This window comes from Mercenaria mercenaria, chromosome 10 (assembly GCF_021730395.1).
Source record: "Mercenaria mercenaria strain notata chromosome 10, MADL_Memer_1, whole genome shotgun sequence".
NCBI classification, from domain to species: Eukaryota; Metazoa; Mollusca; class Bivalvia; order Venerida; family Veneridae; genus Mercenaria; species Mercenaria mercenaria.
Window position 1 is genome coordinate 21,433,325 of NC_069370.1, and position 17,102 is coordinate 21,450,426.

The 17,102-nt window shown below is 37.9% G+C and overlaps 1 protein-coding gene across 1 annotated transcript in view; it reads right to left on the reverse strand.

Moving 5' to 3' along the window:
* The window catches only part of LOC123559692 (uncharacterized), an 87,961-nt gene that overhangs the window by 11,952 nt on the left and 58,907 nt on the right, over positions 1-17,102 (reverse strand). Inside the window, exons 45-68 of the mRNA XM_053516805.1 lie at positions 16,565-16,959; positions 12,746-16,481; positions 12,056-12,183; positions 11,282-11,596; positions 10,842-11,037; positions 10,220-10,485; positions 9,794-10,007; positions 8,980-9,363; positions 8,511-8,711; positions 7,855-8,103; positions 7,078-7,312; positions 6,649-6,821; positions 6,035-6,202; positions 5,625-5,744; positions 5,022-5,147; positions 4,629-4,760; positions 4,256-4,372; positions 3,841-4,092; positions 3,320-3,448; positions 2,733-2,858; positions 2,287-2,412; positions 1,764-1,898; positions 1,108-1,359; positions 169-288 (exon numbers count right to left, since the gene is read on the reverse strand). Coding sequence (XP_053372780.1) covers positions 169-288; positions 1,108-1,359; positions 1,764-1,898; positions 2,287-2,412; positions 2,733-2,858; positions 3,320-3,448; positions 3,841-4,092; positions 4,256-4,372; positions 4,629-4,760; positions 5,022-5,147; positions 5,625-5,744; positions 6,035-6,202; positions 6,649-6,821; positions 7,078-7,312; positions 7,855-8,103; positions 8,511-8,711; positions 8,980-9,363; positions 9,794-10,007; positions 10,220-10,485; positions 10,842-11,037; positions 11,282-11,596; positions 12,056-12,183; positions 12,746-16,481; positions 16,565-16,959 — 8,295 coding nt within the window. The remainder of the gene's footprint in view (positions 1-168; positions 289-1,107; positions 1,360-1,763; positions 1,899-2,286; positions 2,413-2,732; positions 2,859-3,319; positions 3,449-3,840; positions 4,093-4,255; positions 4,373-4,628; positions 4,761-5,021; positions 5,148-5,624; positions 5,745-6,034; positions 6,203-6,648; positions 6,822-7,077; positions 7,313-7,854; positions 8,104-8,510; positions 8,712-8,979; positions 9,364-9,793; positions 10,008-10,219; positions 10,486-10,841; positions 11,038-11,281; positions 11,597-12,055; positions 12,184-12,745; positions 16,482-16,564; positions 16,960-17,102) is intronic.

A 17,102-nucleotide genomic window follows, 5' to 3' on the forward strand; every position in this document is an offset into this window, starting at 1 on the left:
ATATCATCTTTATTATCTTTTTAGATAGCAATTTAATAAATCAATAAAAATAATTTCTGTTTCATAAATCTACAAAAATGTGATATCTTGCGTCTCGACATTCAATGTACTTTTCTAACGTGTCTGACAATGCAAATGTATAAATATAAATACATGTACTATTCTTACCATTGCATGCATTTCCGTCCTGTTGGAAGCCGGTATTACAGCTGCACTGATAGCTGCCCATCGTGTTTGTACAGATTTGACCGCAGTCATTGAGAGTAACGCTGGAACATTCGTCTACGTCTGTATACAGAAAGAAGTGCATATTTTTATTCTTACGTTACGTATGCAGTTGTCCACACTCAGTTCACGTAAAAATAACACTTTATGAAAAGCTTGGTACTGTGACCATTTATAAAATTGTTTCAGATCTTTTAAATACATGTACACAAGGTGATGGTCTTCAAATCTTTTGTACAGACGATCATCCAAATTAAAGATGATTTGCAGATGTCTTCAGTGTCAGCATTTAGTCCAGCAAAATATCAAAAATATGGCCCACTTTTTATTAACAGTCTCTTCTCAGAATATCCTAAAGATTAAATGTAATCCTATGTTGTAGAGAATGTCTGATAGAGAATTAGACGTCTTTTCTTTATATGTTTAAGTGAAAATATGAGTGTAATCACAACTCTTTTCTTTATATGTTTAAGTGAAAATATGAGTGTAATCATGGATCTTCGATGCTAATTAGAACAATAAACTGATAGTTATATGAAATAATTCTTACAGTAATTACCAAAATATTCGAATCAAGTGAAGAAGCAATGTCATTTGAATTTGTATTTCCCAGCAAACATGACCACATCGGCCCGATATCGGCTCAGTTATGACATATCGCAAACCTGCCAATGTCGGAGTTCGAAATCAGCAAATTTTAAATATTTTTTTGCTTGAACGTCTTGAAAGTTTTATTTTTAATTTCGGTTCAATGTGTTTTGAAATAAAACACTGATTCATACGGATGTCGTGGGAAACTGGTAACATTTTGTTTACAGTGAAGGTTACTTGTTGACGACTTTCTAGCTTGTGTAAGTTTAACAGCACGAGATCTTAGCCTACCTTTACATATTCCGTTGATATCTTTACTATAACCTGTCTCACAAGCACACACGTAAGATCCCGGAGTATTTGTGCACTGCTCGTTAGTTCCCGTGCAAGGGAAGGTTGCACATTCATCCTTGTCGATGTCACATTTGTCCCCTGTCCACCCGGACTCACAGACACAGCCTGTCACGGAGTCACACCTGCTTGCACCAACTCCACAATTACAGTCATTAGCACATTCCAAACCATAATGGAAAGCATCGCATTCTACACGAAATGGATAGTTTAAACATATTTCATTGTCAATATCATGATGCACATATGAACAATTACAAAAAGCAAAAAGGGCTTACCAACATGTTCTCAAATATTAGAAACGGGTCTTTCCCAACCCGATGATATTAAAGTATGTGAAAAATGACAAAACATATTTTGAAGTCTAAGACAACTATATTTCCAGACCCACTGAAAGGTAAGACTTATTTATTAAAAAACAATACTATAGAAATAGCAGGACCAAGTAAGATAAGTTTCAAGACAGAAGCAGATGGAAATCAAATCGCACAGAAATAAATTTTGTAAAAAATGTAAAACATGTGTTTTGTACAATTTAAATGCATATATAAGAACAGTTTCATATATATGTAAACTCTTTAAAGTAGAGGTCCTACCTTTACAAGTCCTCATATCGTTTTCAAGCTTAAATCCTGGATTGCATGAACACTCATAACCACCAGCCGAGTTGACACAGGTATCAGGGTCACTGCACTGGTTGAGGCTTAAACTGGGGTCACATTCGTTCACATCTGTTAACAAATATATTGTAAGTTTCATGTATATATATAAATAAACAGGGGGCGACAAATTCTAAACAAAATCAATACAACCGCTGACTGTGTGAATACTGTGAAATCATTAATTTTCGTGGGGGACTAATTTTCGTGGATTTCGTGGTTGACTCAATCCACGAAATTTAATCCCAACGAACAAGTAAAATTCCAATTCATTTTATGTTAAAAAGGTGAAATCCACGAATTCATATCCCCACGAAATTGCCGTTTTGTCCAAAACCACGAAATTTCATGCCCACGAAATTAAGTGATTTCACAGTATGGTACCATATCAGGGAAGACAATCCTTAAGAAACCGTAGAATTTCCGTATAAAAAAATAATCGAATAAAATATTTTCTTACCTATGCATGTCTGCTGATCTGCTCCCAGAACAAACCCCGTACTGCAGTAACATAGTGGGGTTTGGTTAACCACTACACATATATCTGAACAATTTGTTTCTGGGAATAGTGTACATGGATCTGAAACTGTTCAAGAAAAAAAACCAATTAGACTAGAAGTATTGACTATCGCATCTACTTTCACCATTCCAAAGTTGCTTATCTAGAAATACATATATAATACAAACTGATAACATTTTCTAGTAACGCTAAAATGTCTACAAACAGAATAAAAAGTCGCACCTCGGTACCATCAAACATGACATTGTATAAATCATAGTTATTTGAAAACATATTGATTAATGCTATCCGAACACATTTTGAGAAAATAATTTTAAGTTTCTTTAATGTTACCGACTTTCACTATGAAAATCATTTGCAAATTTTGTGGATCAGCAAGGGAGTACCTTCAGTGCATGTTTTTCTGTCGGCATTCAGCAGAAATCCAAAGTAACATTCGCAGCTGAATCTTCCCTCTGCATTCGTACAAATCTGCTCACACCCTGATATACCCGCTGCACATTCATCGAAATCTGTCAGTAAAAAAGAATATAATCTTTCATATACTCATGTGCTGTCGCGTAGAATAAAAAAACACAACCCAAATTCATTTAACATTCCAATTATTCAAGGTTTTTAAAAATGTCAACAACGTTTCCAATGGGAGATTTTTTCAGCTGACCTGGCTAAACGATTGAAGTTTTTTTAAAGGCACTGATTTACGGCTACAAAATGACAATATTAAAATTTAAACAAAAAGCAATTATAAGCAGTAAAAGTTCTTTTGCACGGTATTTTATATTCGTCTCAACGACGCATATAAAACAATGATTATCTGAAGCACGGCTATATAAATAAATGTTACGGCTTACTTCTCGAATGCTAATTTTAAAAAATATCATATGATAAGATTATATATTGTTTCTGATATTTATCGTCACAAAATGTGCAGCTTATTTTCTTTTTGTGACTGGAGAAATGTAGACACACTTACCGACGCAGTTATTTGCGTCTGTCGGATCAATGTTGTATCCGGCCCTGCAGCTGCACGAGAAACCACCGATTGTATTCGTGCATAGTTGGTTACATACATTTAACGCTGGGTCACTGCATTCGTCAACATCTTGGAGAAAAATAATTAAATCAAAATTAAACATGAAATACAACAACAAGCTCAGTATTTCCAATTAATAACAAAAAAATGTAGTTTAACATGGCTTATTTTATGAAGTTGTTATTAATTATCATGGTTGGTAATAGTAAATACGCATGTAAAGTGCATATAGCTTTATATGAGTCACAATGTAAGAAGCAGCTACTAAGTTATTACAGATTTCAGATTATGTATGGAACCACAACACAAAACTTTTATTTTAACAAAAGTCTAAGATCCAGTGCTTAGCCAAATAGAAAAATCGTTAGTCTTTTCAGCTACTATGTATGATTGTATCTTTTATCACTAAACACAATTTAATTTCTGTTTAACTATTTGTAAGTTGTATAACTTTGTCCTACCGGTACAAGTTCCGTTCACGGAAGAAAATCCCGTACGACACGTGCATCTGTATGAGCCAACAGTGTTCGTGCATATTTTGTTCTCATCTCCACACACGTTTGGAACGAGGCATTCATCAACATCTGTATCACAGTTGGTACCCGTCCATCCATTCTTACAAATGCATCCCTGGACCGGGTCACAGCCGCTCGAACCACGCCCACACTGGCACGTGCTGGCACAATTTACTCCGTAATACGGGAAAATGCATGCTATACAAATATAAAAAAGAACAATTCCGTGATTTTTATTTTATGTTTTACCAGCTGAAGATTTTTTATCGACAAATCGCATTGCGTGAAGAGAATTCTGAATCAGAAAGTAACAAATCTTTGCAATTACCAACCGAGGACAAGTTAAAGTAAGAACTCATACCTTCACAAGAAACTTGATCTTCCAGCAACCTGAAACCAGTATAACAACTGCACGTAAAACTTCCGACTGTATCCGTACAAGACTGTGAACACACGCCCGTGGTACACTCATCTATGTCTATAAGAAACGAAATAAAATCATAAAATTAATAATTTCCTATATTAGTGCGGACTCTATCGCGGACTCAATATAGTGCTATAAGTATAAATACATTTATTCCGCAATATTTTCTTCAAATAATTGTTGTTGTTTTTTTTTTCAGATAAGATATTTTGAGCGTTCTAGCTAACTTTTCGTCAATTAATAAATTAATAATATGATCATTTGGTATAAAGTAAATTCAATGTGCATGTACTCAAAAAAATAAACGTACTGTTGCAAGTGTTTCCGTTTTGGAGTTGGAAGCCATTATTACAAAAACAGACAGGTACGTTTGTTTCATTTAATGTACAACCAGCAGCACTGGAACAATCAATGGTATCACATCCAACAGGATCCGCTATATCTGAAATAAAATCAAATAAATTCCTTTTTTACTTACTAAGATTATTACGCTTACATTTCGTATGATGTTAATATAAAGATTTAAAACAAATTAGCGCGATTTTATACTCTTACGAAATTTTAGATCTTGTTATTTTGTAGAGCTTTAGTCAATATTTTAATCAAAAAGCTACTTCCTAATTAAGGGTTTGAAATTAGTATTAACTTAGGAGTAAATAAAAATGTTCACGCTAAGCAAAATGTGCAAATGCGACAGAAGTACCTTTATCGCAGGTAGAAGTAACATCATTATAGGTGAAGCCAGAATAACACGAGCAGACGAAACTTCCCGCGTTATTGGTACAAATTTGGTCACATCCGCTAGTAGACTCTTCACACTCATTTACATCTGAAACACAATATTTTACATGTCAAGTATCATTTTTATACAGCACTGATCCGTGGTGAAATGTTTAAAGTCTTCATGGCTTATGTTTGCAATTATTCTTTTTGTCTTTATCGGGTATAACGTCACACCGGCATATGGCGACTTTCTAGCTTTTCATGATAGACGAATCCGGACATTATATCATCAGGTGAAGGCACCTGCATGGGTACAGCCACCTGCCTTTAGTAAGCCAGCTGGATGGCCCTAGGTGAGGCTCGAACCCATATCGGTGAGGGGCATGTGATTTGAAGTCAGCGACCGTAACCACTCGGTCACGGAGGCCCCTATGTTTTCAACAAGATACACCGGAAGATCAGTTAAAATAAAAAAGCATATAACCAAGCGATTTCTACACTGTAAAGTAACTGATGAACGGCTTTGTATTATTCAAGTAAAATAAAGCTCATAATATGAAGACAAAAAGGACAGCTGAGATACCTGTGCAATTTGTTCCATCGTCTGCCAATCTGAAACCGCTGTTGCACTGACAATAATAACTACCTGCCGTATTCACACACACTTGAGAACACACCGTCGAGTCACTACATTCATTGACATCTAAAATGCAATATAAAAATAAGACTTCTGCAACATGATACATCAACTTCATCGGTCTTCCGTATTCAAAAATGGAGAATAATGGACAACAAAGCCTTAAAGTACTGCAGAAATGAACCAAAGGTAGACGAACAAAGGTCATATATTTTGGCAAGATCATACCGTGGCCCCTTTTTACTTACTGCTTTCTATAACGTTAAAATTTCTAAATGGAACTTTGAGAAAGCTGATAATAATGTTAAACAGTGAAATTCAGATATAGAAATTGTTTTGAAGCTCAGATGTTTTACCTTGACATTTGTCTTGAATATCTTGGTATCCGGTCGGGCACGGGCTGCACGTGTAAGCCTTTAGGGACGGATTTGCCTTGTGTTCATCAGCTGGTCTGTCAGTACAGGTACGGTTCACGGAACAAGGGTTTACTTCACAACCATCAAAGTCCAACTCACAGTCGATTCCTGTGCATTACGAGATTTCGGTATTTTTAGATTTTTTATTCATCATTCATTACCAGTAATACACATACATATTTATACGTGAATACTGTAACAATATTATTAATTGAAAGATAAGCATTGACTTGATAAAAAGTTTTTCTCCTTTCCCTTCAACATTGCAACAATGATTTGTAAATTCAGGTCAAAATAATTTGTGTGTATTCTTTATTTATCCAAGTACAAATATTTACATCTGAATTAACCTCAACAAAATCAAAATTAAACTGCTATAATAATATGTGACAGTGAAAAATCCTGAAGTGCAGTCTAGCGTTTAATCGTATTTTTATTACCGCATTGTTTGAAAATTGTTTTTAAAAAATAAAATAGTATTAATGAATGTTATTTTTTCTTTTTACAAAAATCTTCATCTCAATGTTTATCTTGTAGTTTTAGTGGACTTTTACCTGTCCAGTAGGGCTCGCAGACACATGTTGCATACTTGAAACTGTCTGTAGATTTTAGGTCTTCTCGTATAACGCTGTTGTTACATACGCCATGTGCGTTACATCCGGTACACAGAACAACAACAATGTCAACAACAGGGGCGTTAACTCCGCGATCGTCAGACGCAGAGACACTGAAAAGACCAACATATTCGTCTAGAACAACAATGACATAACGGTAAACGATAACCGTTTGTTACTCTTTTAAACATATTTTATACCCTTGAAAAAGCAAACAAAAAATGTCTAGTGAAGTTAAGGCTACTTTGCTATTAGTTATTAAACCTATTCGTATTAGTTACTTTTTTACCGTTGCAAAAGGTAAAGAATATACATCAGACCAAGTTATGAAACAATCAAACACGCTGTCAATTTAGGCTGTATGCTTACCTGACGTACACCGGATCTGTACTTGAGACAAGTACATTGACGTCTACCGTTCCGTCATTTTGAGGCGTACCGAGACTGGCTTCCGCCGTAGTGTTTACAAACTCGTAGGTTAACGTCCCGTCGTCCGTCCCGAGGAGGGTAAATGTTGACACTTGGTTTACGGTCGTATAGAGATAATTACGGCCCTCTATTAATGTTGTTCCACTGTTCACAGTTACGTTAGGCACGACATTTGCTAAAATGGAGTTCAATATTGCCGTGACCATAGAAAATAAATTTGAACGCATGAAAAAAATCTGGGTTACGTACGTGTTTGAAGAATAATTTGGCTCTCATCAAATCTGTTTCGAAATGGAACAGATTTATATGTCCAAAATTGTTTGACTTCCAGACGTTCCACAGCACAAGTTCAGATTCAGATATACAAATGTAAACTCTGTAAATACGACTGTTCCGCCGGCTACGTTCATGTTATTTATGAAATGAATACATCTAGGCTAGTACAATATATATTGACTCTCACATAATACTTAGATGTAAATGTTTATGAAATACCCATTAAAATCTGATGAAATACATATCTCTCAGTCTTTAATGGTATGAGCTTATTCTTTAAAAAAATGTACAAAAATTCAAAGTCTGCATAGCATACTAAATTCTGGTCAGAAAGTTGTCTATATCAAATGTTAGATTTAAGTATTTTTAATATACGCACTCCTTGTACATTTTTAGCACATATCTTATTTAAAAACAATCTATTTTTGAAGACAACTATACCTGCATCGGCAGTATTTTCAGCAGCCTGGGACTCTGTTGCTGTGGTAGCCGCGGCTAACTCCGCATTGCCTGTGAACACATAGTCAAATATGCACTGGTTGTTGCCCTCGCCGCAAAGTGACGTTGCTTCCGCAACGAGTGTTTCATTTGCCTCGTCTAAAAACTTCGGTACGAAATCTGGGAAGCTGTATGCACTGTGCGACTTGCCATTATCATATTTGAAAATGGACTCCACCGAGGAGGTCAACCCTAAAATTACAAATTTGAAAATTTCATATATGATTTTACATTTTATTATATATATTGCTGCATTTCTTAGTTTCCTATAGTCATTTCGGCTAGATATAATGCCGATAGCTGGGTAATGAAAAATGCTCCACTTTTCAGCATTTGTTAATACACACCTTTCCATATTTGAAAATAAAATCAATAAAATTTTCCCGTAAATTTTTTTATACGAGATTTCGTATAACTCCGTTATAACTTGTCAATTTATGTGATCATTAAAAAATACTAGTATATTTAATTGTCCTTTATGCAGACTCAATTTTTTTATATATCTCCGAAACGAATAACTTTCTAATGATTTGTAATATTACCGGAATCAGTTATGTGCAACAATTATATTACATATGATGAATAGCTAAAGTGTTTACATGTCTGTCCGAAATCTTGGAAAATCTCCCTCTCTTTAGCCGTGTTCGGAAGGGCGGTCACAGCATTCCGCGGCAAAAGGTCATCTGTAGCATCGTCATTAAAGTTGCCTAGCAACCCAGCGGTCAATGATTTGTAATCATCCCTCATACCTATGCCCATTTGTAGAAGACCGACTCCGACAGTAACGTTAAATGCAACACCTGAAAACAGTATAAATGTTACTAATATGTCATTACTGTCTATACGATCGGAATCGAATCCATTGAAGGTACAAAGAAAACATGATTGAAGCCCACAGGAAATACTTTTGTTGTTATACAACGGAATACAAACTTTCCATGTAACATTTTATAATTAGATTGACACACTTTCATTCTCACAGCCTAAATTAATTACTGCGTTACACGAATATATGGCTGTTTTATTGGCAGTTAGCTTTACATGATTATAAAATGTAAGACTAGTTACCTGTAGCCGTGAAACTTGTCACGAGCGTGTTATTATCACGGCTCATGCTAAGGCTGTCTGAAACATAGGAGAAGCTGTCACCGTTGTCGTAAAAGTCTGCCGTAAAATCCGCCCAATAGGTTTTATTGGAACCAGCAAACAGATTTATGCCGGTTTTAACGTAGTTAATTTCCACCTGAAGCCAGGTACCCGCAGACTCTATTGCGAATGCTGTAAAGATGGTCGCTTCTGATTCAGTACCATCGGACTTTTCTGCACGTTCTGTCCTGCTTTGGATTTCAAAGTTTGCCGTTGGAATTCGAAGAAGAATATATTCGCCATGGCCGTTGAAGGTGTAAGTTCGTCCATCAAGTGTAGCAATGTGAGGGTCGCCAAAGCCACCACCTATGTTCAATGATACACATGTACTTTTATGTTCCATTGTACAATTTACTGTAAAGTATATCAATGCATCTACTTCGAACAAACTATACGATTAACGATGTCGACATAGTTCAATTACACGTATGTATACATGCACATTGTGTTTTAATTTTGTGGCCAAACTTGTTTATAAAGACCACACACGGTTTTATAGTAGTGACCTTTTTCCGAGGTGGTATTTTTCCGTTACAGCTTCTTTTTGTTGTGGGCCTACTTTGCAAATGCGTGGCTTTGTGGCTGTGTTTGTGATGCTCTGTGCTTCCGGGAAATCTACGCTTACCTTTTTATCTAAGTACAGGTTTGAATGTGATTTTAACAATCAAGAAGTTTTAGGATTCTAGCAATTTTTCATAAGTTTTGACCTTAACTGCAGCATTAAAACTGAACTTACCAAATCTGAATGGAAATACTGAGTAGCAGTTATGCGTAGGTCTGACGTCATAATAGAGGTCACAAAGATCAGACTGGTCGCAGCAGACGTTCTTATAGAACGTGTCCTTGAGCTGATGTTGTCTGGGGTCAATCAATTCATTGTAAGCATTGAATGACCCAGCACTTCTACCAGAGCCAATGAAACTTCCGGTCCAAATGTTGTATGAACATGTCTAAATATAAGGAAAAAAATGTGTTCAAACATTTTAAGGATACAAATAGTTCAGCAAGGTTCTAAAGCTTATGACATGCTTATTAAGTTAGAAAAAGGGCTTAATCAAAAACTTATTTATAAGTTGTCCATACTATTTTACTTGGGCCTCGTCTCTTTAAGATTTTCGTAAGAATATTTACACGGCAATCTAAAATTCATAGACTGTATCACCTTTCCATACGGAGCATAGTCTCTTGCTGGGAAAACCGGAACTGTAAACGTCCCAGAATCCAAATCTAAAGATGAAAATCCAAAGCGTCTATCGAAAAAGAGGAAGAGAGACACGCATGGGCACAGCGGCATCTTATCCAGTTCCGTTCTGTACGTAGTTATTCGGGATCTCTCAGCCTTATGCCAGGACTTGCATCTGACACGGTAGTTAGCTCCTTGTTCCTCTTGTTCTAAGGTCACCTCGAAGCTTGCAGCTCCTTTGTATACTGTTATAAACAGAGTTTAGTAACACCGTGAATAGGGAAGGGGAGACAAGAAATTAATTTTCGCGGGAAACGTTAAAACTAATTCGAATTTATTAAAAGAAGTAAATCAGAATTTGCTAGCGTAGAGACTTCTGTCAAATAAACTTTTAAACATTACAGTCAAACTCGTTCTAAGACGACAATGAGAACAGCGACCACCTTGCTGTAAAGACAAATAGATCTTGTTTCCAAAACAAACATCTGAAGTTCAAAAGACCGACTGCTATTAAATAATGCCATTTTGCTCACCCAGTTTTTGTCTTTATATGAGTTTTTATTATATCTGGTGTGTTAATTGCCTATCTTATGTAACTTACATTCCAAGATGAGGTTTTCGTCGGGTCGTCGAAGGTAAGAACCGTCGGGGCTATCATTTAACCCTTCAGCCGTCCCATTGATAAGGAGCCCAATAAACTGTGGTTCGGATAAAAAGTTCATGCCATCCGGTTCGTAGTTATAGAACGTGTAAGCAGTAACACCATCCGTCACGTAAATTACTTGAAATGTTACCGTCTGAAACCAGAAACGGAAAAGTACGTGTTGGAAATGAAGTACATATGTAACTTAAAATTAATTTTAAATTCCATTCACTTTTTAACTTATCGGTTCAAGTCAAAAGTATTTGTGAAAACGCCGTATATTAACACCATAGTTGTGCAGTTAGAAAACTATGAAATAAACCGTCCATTTTGACTCATTATTCTGAACAGGAATGTTCTTGAGAGAAACAAAGTCTGCAGTTAAAATGTTTACCCACCTCACTGGCGTTTCCCCCGTACTTTGGCGCATTATCCCATGTTGCTTTAAGAATGTATACTGGATTGTAATCCACACCGTAAGTTGCATTCATAAGATTTTTCACCGTTACGAAAACTTCACTAGTCTCCGAAATATCCTCCGAAGTGGCATCATAAGCCTGGTACCACACTTTGCCAGAGTTTTCCACGTCAATATCAGCGAAGTAGGGAGCCAGACAATATATATTATTTAAGTCCGAGCTAGTCTCGTCATTGACGGGAATTGTGTAACTTTCGTAACGCCTGTTGAAACATATGAGTCCATTTGCACACACCTGTTATAATGTAATCACCAAATATTGGAATATAAAATGATTAAGGGCCCATTTTCATCAACAGTTAAGCCAATCATCAGATAGATCTACTAGTATATTCTTCAAACAGCTGTACTTGCTAAATTATAATAGATTGTGCTGTAAACTGACATGCATTGAAATCTTTTTTTTTTTCATTTCTAAATTTCTGTATAGTTTCATTAAGATGACTTGTCGTTTGATGATATCAAAACATGTTAAGTCAAAAGTAAGAACTTAAGCCAAAGAGTGTTGTGTAGTTTTCAACATAAAGAGGGTGTAACATTTAATATTCAACTAGACATACTAATATGACCAGTCAAAATGCAATCTGTAAAACTCCATTTAGTATTATCATTAGCTCTGTCGCTCCTTTTGATAGTGAAAAAATGACTATTTATTTGTTCTATGTAAAAGAAGTTAATATGTACATGTACTTACAAATATTTTCCTAAATTTCTGTTCCCTAAACGGAACATCATATTCTGTATTGATCTGTACGTTGCACTCATCATCGGTTCCCGGCATAACGTTGTCACCAGTAGTTTCACCATAGCCGAGACGTAAGCCTTAAATTTAAAGGAACCATCTTATACCGGGTTAATTTTTGCAATGTTTTCAAATACTGGTCTTTATTTTGAACAGAAAATAATGCAGCATTACCTTTCTTTTTAAATAATTACCAAAACGTCGATATAATGTATGGTGTTTAAATAAATTTATTATAAAATCATTAGCTTAGTTTAGTTTATACTAATTTGTTTTAGCTCAATTGTGATGAAAGCTTCAGCTTATTTGAACCACTCTCGAGTCTGCTTCCTGGAAAAACCAGTACTGGTGTCAAATGAGAAGTCATGGTCGTGACCCCAGTGGGGCTCGAACCCACGACCCCTGGATTGAGCGGCCGACACCTTTTCCACTAGACCACCGATGCCCTCGATGGTGGAGTTGGAGCGGGGGAGTGGGGTGGTATTTCTCGAGTTCGAGTCAATCCAAGAAATTAAATTCGAACGACTGCACAAAAGTCCCTTTCATTTTATCTTCAAGTTGAAATACACAATTCCTAATCCATACAGAGAAACCCAAGCTACAAAATGTAGTTCGGACGAAAGGATAACATTTGTTACCTACCGGTAATAAGTGTTGGAGGAGCTGTTGTTGTTGGTGCAACAGTTGTATCAGCTACCGTTGTAGTTTGTGCAACAGTTGTATCAGCTACCGTTGTGGTGGGTCTAACAGTTGTATCAGCTACCGTTGTGGTGGGTCTAACAGTTGTATAAGCTACTGTTGTGGTGGGTCCAACAGTTGTATCAGCTACTGTTGTTGTAGGTCCGACAGTTGTATCAGCTGCTGTTGTTGTTGGTCCAACAGTTGTATCAGCTACCGTCGTAGTTGGTGCAACAGTTGTATCAGCTACCGTCGTAGTTGGTGCAACAGTTGTATCAGCTACCGTTGTGGTTGGTCCAACAGTTGTATCAGCTACTGTTGTGGTGGGTCCAACAGTTGTATCAGCTACCGTTGTGGTTGGTCCAACAGTTGTATCAGCTACTGTTGTGGTGGATCCAACAGTTGTATCAGCTACTGTTGTTGTAGGTCCGACAGTTGTATCAGCTGCTGTTGTTGTTGGCCCAACAGTTGTATCAGCTGCTGTTGTTGTTGGTCCAACAGTTGTATCAGCTACCGTCGTAGTTGGTCCAACAGTTGTATCAGCTACCGTTGTTGTTGGTCCAACAGTTGTATCAGCTACTGTTGTGGTGGGTCCAACAGTTGTATCAGCTACCGTTGTTGTTGGTCCATCAGTTGTATCAGCTACTGTTGTGGTGGGTCCAACAGTTGTATCAGCTACCGTTGTTGTTGTTCCAACAGTTGTATCAGCTACTGTTGCTGTTGGTCCAACAGTTGTATCAGCTACCGTTGTTGTTGGTCCAACAGTTGTACCAGCTACTGTTGTTGTAGGTCCGACAGTTGTATCAGCTACTGTTGTTGTAGGTCCAACAGTTGTATCAGCTACTGTTGTGGTGGGTCCAACACTTGTATCAGATACGGTTGTTGTTGGTCCAACAGTTGTACCAGATACTGTTGTTGTTGGTCCAACAGTTGTATCAGCTACTGTTGTGGTGGATCCAACAGTTGTATCAGCTACTGTTGTTGTTGGCCCAAAAGTTGTATCAGCTACCGTTGTGGTGAGTCCAACAGTTGTATCAGGTACCGTTGTGGTTGGTCCAACAGTTGTATCAGCAACTGTTGTGATGGGTCCAACAGTTGTATCAGCTACTGTTGTTGTTGGTCCAACAGTTGTATCAGCTACTGTTGTGGTGGATCCAACAGTTGTATCAGCTACTGTTGTTGTTGGTTCAACAGTTGTATCAGCTACCGTTGTGGTGGGTTCAACAGTTGTATCAGCTACCGTTGTGGTTGGTCCAACAGTTGTATCAGCAACTGTTGTGATGGGTCCAACAGTTGTATCAGCTACTGTTGTTGTAGGTGCAACAGTAGATACCGTTGTTGTTGGTCTAACAGTTGTATCAGCTACTGTTGTTGTAGGTTCAACAGTTGTATCAGCTACTGTTGTGGTTGGTCCAACAGTTGTATCAGCTACTGTTGTGATGGGTCCAACAGTTGTATCAGCTACTGTCGTTGTAGGTCCAACAGTTGTATCAGCTACTGTTGTTGTTGGTCCAACAGTTGTATCAGCTACTGTCGTTGTAGGTCCAACAGTTGTATCAGCTACTGTTGTGGTAGATCCAATAGTTGTATCAGCTACTGTTGTTGTAGGTCCAAAAGTTGTGTCAGCCACAGTTGTGGTGGGTCCAACAGTTGTATCAGCTACTGTTGTGGTAGATGCAATAGTTGTATCAGCTGCTGTTGTTGTAGGTCTATCAGTTGTGTCAGCTACTGTTGTGGTGGGTCCAACAGTTGTATCAGCTACCGTTGTTGTTGATCCAACAGTTGTATCAGCTACCGTTGTTGTTGGTCCAACAGTTGTATCAACTACTGTTGTGGTGGATTCAATAGTTGTATCAGCTACCGTTGTTGTTGGTCCAACAGTTGTATCAGCTACTATTGTGGTGGATACAATAGTTGTATCAGCTACTGTTGTAGTTGTTCCAACAGTTGTATCAGCTACTTTTGTGGTGGATCCAATAGTTGTATCAGCTACCGTTGTTGTTGATCCAACAGTTGTATCAGCTACTGTTGTGGTGGATCCAATAGTTGTATCAGCTACTGTTGTTGTTGGTCCAATAGTTGTATCAGCTACTGTTGTGGTGGATCCAATAGTTGTATCAGCTACTGTTGTTGTTGGCCCAACTGTTGTATAAGCTACCGTTGTGGTGGGCCCAACAGTTGTATCAGCTACTGTTGTTGTTGGCCCAACAGTTGTATCAGCTACTGTTGTGGTGGATCCAATAGTTGTATCAGCTACAGTTGTTGTTGGTCCAACTGTTGTATCAGCTACCGTAGTGGTGGGTCCAACAGTTGTATCAGCTACCGTAGTTGTTGGCCCAACAGTTGTATCAGCTACGGTGGTTGAAGGTCCAACAGTTGTACCAGGTTTCGTTGTTGTTTCTGATTCAGTTGTTGTCGATGGTGCATCAGTTGTAGTCTGAACTTGTGTTGTTGAGGTTGTTTGTGATTCAGTTGTTGTCGATGGTGTATCGGTTGTAGTCTGAGCTTGTGTTGTTGAGGTTGTTTTTGATTCAGTTGTTGTCGATGGTGCATCAGTTGTAGTCTGACCTTGTGTTGTTGAGGTTGTTTGTGATTCAGTTGTTGTCGATGGTGCATCAGTTGTAGTCTGAGCTTGTGTTGTCGAGGTTGTTTGTGACTCAGTTGTTGTCGATGGTTCATCAGTTGTAGTTTGAGCTTGTGTTGTTGAGGTTGTTTGTGACTCAGTTGTTGTCGATAGTGCATCAGTTGTAGTTTGAGCTTGTGTTGTTGAGGTTGTTTGTGATTCAGTTGTTGTCGATGGTGTATCAGTTGTAGTCTGAGCTTGTGTTGTTGTGGTTGTTTGTGAGTCTGTTGTAGTCGATTTTACATCTGTTGTAGTCTGAGCTTGTGTTGTTGAGGTTGTTTTTGATTCTGTTGTTGTCGATGGTGCATCAGTTGTAGTTTGAGCTTGTGTTGTTGAGGTTGTTTGTGACTCAGTTGTTGTCGATGGTGCATAAGTTGTAGTCTGAGCTTGTGTTGTTGAGGTTGTTCGTGACTCAGTTGTTGTCGATGGTGCATCAGTTGTAGTTTGAGCTTGTGTTGTTGAGGTTGTTTGTGACTCAGTTGTTGTCGATGGTGCATCAGTTGTAGTCTGAGCTTGTGTTGTTGAGGTTGTTTGTGACTCAGTTGTTGTCGATGGTGCATCAGTTGTAGTTTGAGCTTGTGTTGTTGAGGTTGTTTGTGACTCAGTTGTTGTTGATTGTGCATCAGTTGTAATCTGAGTTTGTGTTGTTGAGGTTGTTTGTGATTCTGTTGTTGTCGATGTAGCATCAGTTGTAGGTTGAGCTTGTGTTGTCGAGGTTGTTTGTGACTCTGTTGTTGCCGATGGTGCATCAGTTGTAGTTTGAGCTTGTGTTGTTGAGGTTGTTTGTGACTCAGTTGTTGTCGATGGTTCATCAGGTGTAATCTGAGCTTGTGTTGTTGAGGTTGTTTGTGATTCTGTTGTTGTCGATGGTGCATCAGTTGTAGTCTGAGCTTGTGTCGTTGAGGTTGTTTTTGATTCAGTTGTTGTCGATGGTGCATCAGTTGTAGTCTGACCTTGTGTTGTTGAGGTTGTTTGTGACTCAGTTGTTGTCGATGGTGCATCAGTTGTAGTCTGAGCTTGTGTTGTTGACGTTGTTTGTGATTCAGTTGTTGTCGATGGTGCATCAGTTGTAGTTGGCTTGTTTGTGAGTTGTTTGTGATTCGTTGTTGTTGAGGTTGTTTGTGACTCAGTGTTGTCGATGGTGCATCAGTGTACTGAACTTGTGTTGTTGACGTTGTTTGTGATTCTGTTGTTGTCGATGGTGCATCAGTTGTAGTCTGAGCTTGTGTTGTTGAGGTTGTTTGTGACTCTGTTGTTGTTGAGGTTGTTTGTGACTCAGATGTTGTCGATGGTGCATCAGTTGTAGTCTGAACTTGTGTTGTTGAGGTTGTTTGTGATTCTGTTGTTGTCGATGGTGTATCAGTTGTAGTCTGAGCTTGTGTTGTTGAGGTTGTTTGTGACTCAGTTGTTGTCGATGGTGCATCATGTAGGTTGAGCTTTGTTGTCGAGTGTTGTGATCGTTTTGTCGATGGTGCATCAGTTGTAGTTTGAGCTTGTGTTGTTGAAGTTGTTAGAGATTCAGTTGTTGTCGAAGGTGCATCAGTTGTAGTCTGAGCTTGTGTTGTTGAGGTTGTTTGTGACACAGTTGTTGTAGATGGTGCATCAGTTGTAGTTGAGCTTGTGTTGTCGATGGTTGTTTGTTGACTTGTGTTGTGATGGTGCTCGTTGTAGTTTGAGCTTGTGTTGTCGAGGTTGTTT